General features: G+C 32.9%; 2 protein-coding genes across 2 annotated transcripts in view; both read right to left on the minus strand.

Moving 5' to 3' along the window:
• The window catches only part of LOC115997565 (acyl-CoA-binding domain-containing protein 6), an 8,307-nt gene extending 2,511 nt beyond the window's left edge, over nucleotides 1-5,796 (minus strand). The window contains exons 1-11 of the mRNA XM_031237148.1: nucleotides 5,594-5,796; nucleotides 4,242-4,369; nucleotides 3,937-4,014; nucleotides 3,100-3,180; nucleotides 2,828-2,894; nucleotides 2,683-2,744; nucleotides 2,320-2,459; nucleotides 2,111-2,237; nucleotides 1,569-1,683; nucleotides 1,395-1,483; nucleotides 753-836 (exon numbers count right to left, since the gene is read on the minus strand). Of these exons, the coding sequence (XP_031093008.1) occupies nucleotides 753-836; nucleotides 1,395-1,483; nucleotides 1,569-1,683; nucleotides 2,111-2,237; nucleotides 2,320-2,459; nucleotides 2,683-2,744; nucleotides 2,828-2,894; nucleotides 3,100-3,180; nucleotides 3,937-4,014; nucleotides 4,242-4,337 (939 nt within the window). The 5' untranslated portion in view covers nucleotides 4,338-4,369; nucleotides 5,594-5,796. The remainder of the gene's footprint in view (nucleotides 1-752; nucleotides 837-1,394; nucleotides 1,484-1,568; nucleotides 1,684-2,110; nucleotides 2,238-2,319; nucleotides 2,460-2,682; nucleotides 2,745-2,827; nucleotides 2,895-3,099; nucleotides 3,181-3,936; nucleotides 4,015-4,241; nucleotides 4,370-5,593) is intronic.
• A 990-nt stretch (nucleotides 5,797-6,786) lies between these two features.
• Nucleotides 6,787-9,170, minus strand: LOC115997118 (probable small nuclear ribonucleoprotein F). Its single transcript, XM_031236619.1, has 5 exons — nucleotides 9,056-9,170; nucleotides 8,118-8,205; nucleotides 7,989-8,026; nucleotides 7,765-7,829; nucleotides 6,787-7,158 (listed from the first exon to the last, which is right to left on the minus strand). Exons 1-5 carry the CDS (start codon nucleotides 9,059-9,061, stop codon nucleotides 7,092-7,094), a joined length of 264 nt encoding a protein of 87 aa, XP_031092479.1. The 5' UTR covers nucleotides 9,062-9,170; the 3' UTR covers nucleotides 6,787-7,091.
• Nucleotides 9,171-10,727: the final 1,557 nt, after the last annotated feature.

Raw genomic sequence — 10,727 nt, forward strand, 5'->3', positions numbered from 1 at the left:
TAAAAAAAAAAAAAAAAAAAAAAGTTAATGCATTTCAGAATGTCTGACAGTACGTGAAACCTATTCATTTCATGTTAGAGAGATATCTGTTGAGAAGTGGTCAAACATCCTCTCCAGGATATGTACATACTACTGAAATAAGGTATAAATATCAAACATAAAAATAAATAAATAAATAAATAAATAAAGGGGAAATGTATTACATTTGTCATTGAATTAGGAGTTGTTACCAATTTAATCCTTTTATTTGATAGACACAAGAAGTATAGTGTCAACTAAAGAAATTGAGATACAATAAACCCAGTTCTAAAGTTCAACCTGCAGTTTTTTATATAATTATTAATTAATAGTACCAACCAAGAATGAATTACAAACGCCCATAAACACATTTTGTTAAGGGTCAACATCGCATATAGTTTACAGTGTTGAGAAAAATAATTTTCTTATTCACTATTTTTTTTTTTTCATTTGAAGCAAGCCTAACATACAAAATTCAGTTATATAATGGGTGTAGTTACTTTATTGCATCAAAGCATCCACCATGTAGCCAAAAGATGTTCCAACATCCATTTCACAAAGGCGTATCATATTTCCTATAACATTCTTGTCTCCCTCTATCAACTCATTAAAGGGATAACAAGGATTTGAGCACATTAACTAATAGAGAATTAAATGCAAAAATAAGTCCTGGGCTACTAGTAACAGAGAATATAAGAACTCATAACATAGTAAATCACTATTTGGAAAGATACCTCATTACTGTATTTCCCATTGTAGCCACCAAATGCAACCAAAAAATGTTCACCATCTAGTAATGCTGAGGATACAGTTAATCCCTGTTCCAAATCTCCAATTAGGCTTAGGACATTGTTAATAATAAATCTTACATAAAGTATGCTCATGTTTATCATCATCTGACTGAAAACTAGGAAGCAGGGGAGAGGGGAAAAAAAAAAAGCATATCCATGCTCAATACTATGCATCAAGTCACATACCTTTTCTCTATTTTACTTTGTGAACCTAATTCAGAACTTTTTGTTACTTCTAAATTGAATTCATTGACAGGATAAATTGTTTATGCTATTCAAATTTATCTATTAGTTTGCTGCTATTTCTTTTTGTTGGCACCATAGTTCAATGAAGCTCAAGTCTGCCTAACTACTTCAAAAAAACTCATGGGAAAAAAGGAAGGATAAAGAAGAATGTAACACTTCTCTTTGCTAGAAATTTCAAATCAGAAAACACACAAATAATAAGAAATAATGCATATGTGTGTTAACAGGAGATACAGTTCAACTTAACAAATGTCTACCACATTCACTATATACTGGATTTCTAATGTAAGAGCAACCAATATCTGGAACAATTAGCTGAAAACAGTGAAAGATAGTGACCTCACTAGCAAGTGGATCTCTCCCCTTGACACTTGTCAACACTGACACAACAAGCTTAGACATATTCAAAACTAGAGTTTCTGGCACACCTGCAAACAAAATAGAAATTCTTCAATATGTCTTGTAAACAGAAATCCCAAATACACACCACATCACACAATATGTACTACTTACCACTTTTGTTATCTCCACCACCAACTATGTACCAGTTCTCATCTATGGTGACTCCAGCATGGCCAGCCCGTGAACTAACCAGATCACCCTGAAGTTGTGGGCAGGACCATTCCATCTAGTAGATAATAAATCAAACCTTTTTATTAATAAACATACCTCTATAAATGCAGCATGAAATAGTTAATGATTATATGAAGGACTATAAGATCTATAACGAGGAAAAACATCATTGGATGATCAAATAGCTAACATATCGCATCTTTAAACCATTTATATAACTAAAGAACTTATGAAGAGCAACATCATTCCATATCTTGAGATAATATTTCGATTCCCAACTCCTATGAAAAATTAATTTCTCTAATAAAATCTGTTATGACATACCTATCACATCATCAATATCCAGTACAGGAACAATACTCATAGAAACTAGCAATCAGAAACCGCACCCAACACTTCATTTTGCATCTTGATACCATGCCGAAAGATACAATTATATAAAAACTTAAAATATTAAAACACAGTCAAACAAGTAAAATTACCGTTTCCAAGTCCAGTATGTGCAGGTCATTGAAAAAAACTGAATGAGAACAGCCACCAAAAATTAGAAGGTAACGCTCTGCATGTAGTGCAGCTGAGTGATCAAATCTAGGAGATGGAGGTGTCTGCCTATCAAGTTAAAAAAAACGTGATGAAGAACTCTTCATGAGGCATACACCATAAGTGGATGCTACACTAAATTGATACTTACGTGGTCTCCACAGAACTCCAGGTCTGTGTCTCAAGATCAAGAACATAAATATCATTCAGTAGTTGCCTCTTCTTGTCTTCTCCGCCAAACATTATTAGCTTAGAACCAAAGAGTGTCACAGATTGCCCACCACGAGCTACCTGGAAATGCATTACAAACAAGTTAGAAAAACCAGACATCAAATTGTCAACAAAATATAACCTAAAAATGAAGCATGAAATAGAGCTGAGTCTTTTTTTTTTTATAATACCCAACTGACAAAATTGTAGCAAGAAAAATACAATTGGTTGTGTTCTATGACCCAAAAAAAATAAAGTAAACCAGTTAGAGACTAAATAAAAAGTTGTTGAGGCAGCTATTTACTGGAGGTGTTCCGAAGGTCTCCATAATGCTACAGTGCTGTGATTCCGGATCAATGATCCAAACTACAAAAAAAAGTGGTGCACGGTTAAAAAGGTAACAAAATAGGTTTTCTGCAAGGTTTGAAACACTAGCAAGAAATGGAAACCTGTTACAGTGTCAGAAATGCTTCTTGAGTGGCCAGCAAGAAGCAGCAATTTGTGACCCCAGCTAATCTGTCAATGAAATAAACATCATAATAAAGAAATAAAGTATCCATACAGTACAATGACCTTATGACTGCATGACACAGACCAAACAACTAGTTCAATTGAGAACTGAATAAAGCTGAACCTTACATATAAATCAATAAACAGATTTAAAATTATAATTCTTTTTCCATAAGTAGATTAAAAACTATAACTCTGCATTAAATCTCACCACAGAATGACCAGATAAAGCTGGAAGAACTTCTGTGTCTGATTTTATTGTAGACCATGCCAGAGATTTAAGATCAAAAACCTGAAGAGGAGACAACATTTGTTATAAAAACAAAAAATTAAAATTTCTACATCAAAATCATGTATTAATGAGATTTTTATTTTTTTTTAAACATGAACCACACTGCCAGGATTTTGGCAATAGCACTGAAATTCTCTCTAGGTTTAATAATTACAGAAAACACCTGCTTGTCTGAGGCCATAAGCTAGCAATTTTTTTAAATTATGAAAATTATAATATCCTATTAATAATAGCAATAACACAAAACAAAAATCTATGATACCAGTTATCAGACAATTTCACTTCATGGAAAAGTACTTATCTATCTCCTACATCCTAAGTATTCCTTCTTAGAAGAAAAATAAGCACTAAGAAAATGAATACTCTGTATTATAATTATAATTAACATCCTTTCAAAAAAAAAATTATAATTAACATAATAAACAAAACACAATGGCACCAGAAATAGTTACCAGTGAATTGAGAATGGAGTGAATAAGTGAAGAGAAAAAAATAGAAACATGACCTACACTTTAATGCCAAATCGTCTAAATATTCTTTGTTAAAATGGAGTCTTGAGTCAAACACGAATAAAGGGAAGATGTTAGTAATGGTTTGTGAGTATGACTATCAGACCACAGATCAGGAAAAAATGTGCAATTTTAAAAATAGAAGCTGTCTCAGTGAATAAAAAATATATATCCCCATCTTTGGAAAAAAAAAAAAACACCAACTGTCAAGGATTTGATAGGCTATAACAATAAGCAAGACCACTACCTGAATGTCAGACAGATATCGACCATTTCGACTTCCACCAGCAATGTACAATTTCCCGTCTAACACAGTTGCAGCATGCTGTTGTTCAAAAAATAAATTGCACCAGAAGCCATGGGATACAACATAAGAATTTAAACATTTGAAAAGGAGAAATTTCTGGTTATGAAAGTATTGAAACTGCACCAACATAATTTGGGCGTAGAGATTTAATGGGGGAAAACATAGAAGAAGAAAAAGAAAGTGGCATGGCCAACAAAAGATCTTTCATTATTTGGGGCCATCTAACAGTGTTCAGAGTAAAGAACCTTGTAGCGAGCGGCCGGATGTGGACCAGATACAGAGAGAGCTGTCCACTGGTCATAGCTTAAATCCAAATACCAACTTTGACTATCTGTCCCCATAGCAGCTTACTTGAGGCGCGATGACCAAAGAGCTGAACAATAAGTAAAAGGACATACAGAATACAAAACTAGTTACATACTTACATTTGGAAAACTCTAAGATACAAATAATACAATTATACAAATAGTTTAAAATAATAAAAAGTTCACTGAAAGTGGAATACAGGAAATTTCGAAGAAGTGGAAAATGTAACCAATCTTAAATATACTGATATGCTATGTCCAAGTCATGAATCAGAAGGAAAATACTAGCAGGCTGAAACCTAACAGAGAAAGTAAGATTATTTCTTTATGGGGACAAGTGGTGTAGGCAATTTACTTCCAGGATAATCAATCAAGAAAATCAAGTTAAAGGTCAGAGTTAGGTTGCTCAAGTATGGGAAACAGAATGGAGCCATGGAAAAAGCAACTCCAATGATAACCAATAAGAAATTCTTTAACTAGGTAGCTGTGGTCCCAAAGAAAGCAATGCAAAGTAGTTACCACCCAAATCTATAACAGACTGACATAAATCACATAATACCAAGTTGTCCTACCAATGCTATAAAACTGAAAAACTGAAATAGGAACCGACACAAAAGTGAAAAAACGGTTTTCTAAAGACAAGACCAAAGCTAGTACATAAGATACAAGCAAAACACATGTTTCAATGATTTTTATCTAAAAGTTTAAAATATCTTTTTGAGTTTCAGTTAAGAGACAATATCAGCATTTCTAGCAAGGAAATACAGCACTTTCAATGATGTTCTGGAAAAGCAAAGCTTACTACAAACAACCTGGCATAAGATCAATACTATGACTGACCAATATGATTTAAAAAAGCACTGCAAGTAGAATTATATAATATATGCAGTAAAATTAGAATTTGAATTGATAATAATAGTAAGAGCAACAACAATTAAACCCGGATCCCTTACTCCTTGAGCTTATTATAACCAGCCCCAAAGTTCAACTCTTCACATTTATCCAGCGAAATAAATATATGTACAACTCCGCATTCTAATTCTTTCACTGAACTTTTTCTAAGTAAATACCAACCCAGGTCAGCAGATCACCAGCCCGACCCAAATTGGATTAAATTTGCAATGTTCTCATAGATATAACAGGCTCCGATATCAAAATTGGGAATGAAAAGGAAAGAAATCTAAAGGAAATGAAAAATCAAAATCACGCCCATAATGATGCATTGTAACATCATATTAAGAAAATTTGGAATCAAAAGATTCAGGATTAGGGAAGTAAAACGGAATTCTTACAGAAAGGAGGTTGGAGAATTCGGATCTGAAAATTTTGAGGAGATCGGACTGAGCGGATAATCCGATCTCGTGTCCTGCAGAGTGGTGTTGTGTAGACTGGTAACTGAAATGGCAGAAAATTGTGTGCGCTGTCTTTTTATCTCAAGTTTTTTAACGTCCAAGTCTTCTGCTTTGGTATGAATTTTGGAATCATTCCAAGAATATTGTGTTCTTCTCCGTATCTTTAAAAATGAAAAACACTGTTAAATTTGCCCCTACGCCTAACAAATTGTGTAATTAAGATTCTTAATTGAAGTTTTCAAAAAAAAAAAAAAGATTCTTAATTGAAAAAATAATAATAAAATATAATAAAGTGGTAAAAATAGTGTACTTAAATTCTATTATTGTTTATTTAGCCGGTTATCATTGATGTGACATTAACGACCGCTTATTAATTTTCTTTAATTTGACAAGCAAGCGGGTGTTTCCATTGACGGACATCTAATGCACTTATGTTAGCTGACTGACCAACCATAGACAATCATGGTTGTTCGATTATTGTCTTTGTCGCTTAGAGATAAAAGGCGGCCAGTTGTCTTTGTTCCTCTAAGACTAAGGCATTCGCCTTTGTTAGATATGGGCCTCGTTGCGACCTCCAAATTTGGACAGCTACACTAGTTGCCTATGAACAAAAATAGTCATCGATCATCAAATCTGCGGAGCAGAGGTGTTTTAAAAAATAATTTTAAAAAAAAATAAAAGTTAAAAGTTTTAAAAATAATAACAATAAATTTTAAAATAAAAATAAATAAATAAATAAGAGTTCTTCTATATATACTCTCAAATATTATACTCCTCCCTTAGGTGTATTCATAAGAAAACAAGAACGGTAGAGCTTTACGATGAACATTGGTTAGCGAAGGGAGCTTCATAGCAAAATTGTGGGGTCTAAGGGAGGGTCTACGGATCTATTATGATAAGGGTCTGCAACAGGCTTGCATGGAAATAAATTCTAATAAGGTTGTTAAATATTTCTTTGACCAGAAATCAATTTTCATTGACTTTAGTATTTTCCCCTTTGCCAAACACTGCGTGTTTCCAAACACACCCTAAAAATAATCCATATGAATTTCGCGGTTTGAGATTTGAGAATTCAGCAAAGAAACCAAAAAGCTAATTTTTCTCAACCAAAAAACCATAATGCTAATTGCTACTTGAAAAATGCAAATTGAAATTTGGCATTAAAATCAGAATACTTCACATGAACTTCTGCAGCATAACTGGGATATGTTGGCACCTTAATCATCCATCCATCCCTGAAAGAAATAATCCGACAATCTTTTACAGCAAAAGGCAGCCTTAAAAATGCTTAGTGTCATTAAGTAATTACACACAAGGTGGTTAATATCCCAATACATGATGCAATTCTGAGGATAGGCTGAAGCATTGTTTGACATGAGCTTGTACTCGGGTTGCCTCTCCAGATGATGACTACAGCAACGCAGTGGACTTCCTAGTTCTACTCGGCAGCATCTTCCACCTCTTCATCCTCAGGTACCCCACGAAGGTAGAGGACATTGTTACATCTGTAGAAAGCCGAAAGAAATTGATGTCAATGAGGAAATACATGGCACTTGATTTTATAAAACACACAAGCCTGACTATGGTAGTCATAATTTGAGGCTGCAGGAATCACTAGCATACGTGATAGGTGAGAGGAGTCATGTTTCCTTAAATAGAAATCAAACCGATTGAGAAAATTTATAAATGTTTGATTTCTAGAGATGCACCGAAAACTACAATTCAGCAATTCTAGAGAACTACTCAAGCAGGGTCTAGAATATAGAGATATGTATATTTTTGCTAAGCAATTAAAAGGAACTGATTTTATCTCTTTTGTTATGCGGCAAAGAGGCATGCATTAGGTACATGCTACTAGAGATTTTCTAAAACTAAAAGAGTGGCAGACCTCTATGAAAATAATGAAATCTCTCTCTCTCTCTCTCTCTCTCTCTCTCTCTCTCTCACACACACACACACACACAAAAGGAAAAATGAAAAACATAAATAAGACTGCATTTTGAGCTTTGACATTCATTGACATGGTGCAGATGTTAACATGAATAATCCTAGGACAAGGGCATTACGTGTTCAAAGGATCCAACAGCGAATATATCAATTATGAAAATTACCTGATGAGGATTTCTCCAAGTGTTCCAGTGCTTTGTCCATCAATGTATTCTTCTGCATTTGCCAGCTGAAAAGAATGAAAATAATAATTGTATCAAAAAGTGGAAATGCCAATGAATTACTCCATAGTCCATACTAAGATTGGGAGAAATACAATGAGAGTTGCAATTATCTTTAGATACTTTATATGCAAATAAAACTGAGAAATTTGGGTTTATCTTATTACCTGCAAGTTCATATATGAATCCACAGAGACCAGAAATCCTGAAAGGGAAAAAAAAAAACAAAAAAAAAGTATTAGTCTTTGAAGCATACGTCTTCCCAAAAGCAACACCAAAAATTTTCTTAAACATACCTTTGTACTCCATTCCCCACTTCAGTTTCACCATGACGGGCTTTCCAGTCAAGTTGTTCAGGAAAGGCTTGGGATTCACTGGTACTGTCTGTAACAACCATGTAAGCACACCACATTAGCTATTAACCAGCTTCTATAGAGGCATAACAAAACACTTAGTAGACATTTAAGAAAAACACCAAATCTGATACTGCAGACAATTTCTCTGCCTGTATATATATACAGACAAATATACTACAACTTTACTATCCAACCAACTGCAGCTCTAAAAATTCCACTAGTTTCCACTTTCCATTCCATTGATTTCCAAAGTCCAAAACTGCAGAAATTTTCTCTGCTTGTCCACATATATAGACAAATACACTACAGCTTACTACCCAACCTACTGCAGCTTGAAAAATCCACTAGTTTCCACTTTCCAGTCCATTGATTTCAGAAGTCCAACAAGACATACAGATCTAGTCAACAAAATCCCGTGTTTGCTGGGCCAAAATGCATTTCTACCTTCATTTCAACTAAACCACAAACTATATGGATTTTTCATTAAACAACTACAAATTAGACATGCTGTACTACCTCTATCCAAGTTTGTCCCTATCAAACGAAAGCACAAATAAATAAGGCGAGTATCCGAGCTACATCCATTTCCACACTCTCATTGAACATTTGAACTCGAAATACAATGGCAGAGGTTTTACACATCAATTTGCAAGTGAAAAGTGAAAAACAACACTTAACATTTTTTATAAAATAATAAGAGATAAATTACGGTGTGAATCAGCTATTTGATTTAGATCGTAAATTCCAACGTCGATACTTAGCTGAAAGTCTGGAACTAAAAGCGAATTGGCACTTTGTTTCAAGAGAGAACAACAATTTCGATAAAGCCAAAGAATAAATAAGTTTAAAAAATTAAGTGAAATAGATTGAGCACTTACAGCCATTGAAGCTTTCCACGGAGAGAGCACCCAAAAAAATGGCGTCTAAGGGGTTTAGGGTTTCTGTGGAGGGGGAAATGCTCGTCAATGGGAAGTTTCGTTTATTTGTATTGATGACTCTTGATGAATCAGATTAGATTCGACTCGTATATATTGTAGGGAGTTTTTTCCACTCTTGGTCCTATGACTTTAGTGTTTCTGTCAATTTAGGTACACGACTTTCATTTTGATACTTTTAGTTCTTGACTTTAATTTTTTTGTCACTTTTAGTCATTGACTTTGATTTTTTTTCCACCTTTAGTCTTTTCGGTCACCCGAGCGACAACTTTTAATCGAAATCAACAAATTGTTGTGTCATTAATGGTAAATAACGTTTAATGTATTTAGAGATTTATCAATAGACAATTTTACACTTAATGGCACAATATTTTATTGATTCCGATTAAAAGTTGTTGCTTAAAAAGCGAAGCAGAACAAGCAAATAACGTTTCTTTTTCCTATTTTTTTATCTGGTTTTATTTATAAATATATTTAGAAATTTATCAAAATACACTTTTACACTTAATGGCGCAACAATTTGTTGATTTCGATTAAAAGTTGTCGCTCAGATGGCCGAAAGGACTAAAAGTGGAAAAAAAATCAAAGTCAATGACTAAAAGTGGCAAAAAAATTAAAGTCAAGGACTAAAAGTGGCAAAAAAATTAAAGTCAAGGACTAAAAGTGGCAAAATGAAAGTCGTGTACCTAAATTGACGGAAACACTAAAGTCATAGGACCGAAAATGGAAAAAACTCTATTGTAGGAGAAACCATTTTTTTACCCCAAGAGTGGGAAAGAAAAATTGAGTAAAAAATAAGTCATTTCATTCCATGTATTTAATTTGATTAACAAGATTGAAATTAGTAAAATCACTTATAATTCTATTTTTTAAATATTAAATTTAATAGTAATATATAAAATTTATATATTTAAAAATTTATGAAATAAAATTAAAAATAATATTAAACAAAAAATTAAAATAATAAGAAAATATTAAAGAAAAAAATGAATTGATTCCTAAATAATAAACATGATAATTAAAATTTAACAGGTGGAATATATTTTTACAATATCAATAAATAACATCAGGCCTAAACTCTCTAAGAGACATCTTCTAAATATGTTATCCTATGAGAGAATAACCAACATGAATTATCATCTCATTTTGCATAAAAATTAGTTTCTCTGTAAAAATGATGGATTTTACACGCCCAAATTGTTTTTCAAAATATCTCTCACACCCTTTAGTGATTGATAATGATACAACCCTTTAGTTGTATATGAATGCTCTTTTTAGAGTCAATATTTCAACTCCATATAAAGTGATGTGAGAAAATACATGGTTGTGTGTTTGTGCTTCGAGTGGTAGCCAAACTTCATAAAAGAAATAAATAAGATAAAGGAATATCTCCAAACAAATTCGATATATATCATTCAATAACCTCTTTATTTACATTTTTTTACAAAAACAAAAAAAAAACAAAACAAAAAACAAAAAACAAAAAAAAACAAAAAACAATAATATATCAAGTCTTGGGTTACAACAGAATAAATAAAAATGGGACCCAAATCAATCCAAGTCGCACAAGTAATATGAGAAAAAAACATAACTAGCCAATAGATGAGCAACAGTA

Source organism: Ipomoea triloba, chromosome 11, assembly GCF_003576645.1.
Source record: "Ipomoea triloba cultivar NCNSP0323 chromosome 11, ASM357664v1".
NCBI classification, from domain to species: domain Eukaryota; kingdom Viridiplantae; phylum Streptophyta; class Magnoliopsida; order Solanales; family Convolvulaceae; genus Ipomoea; species Ipomoea triloba.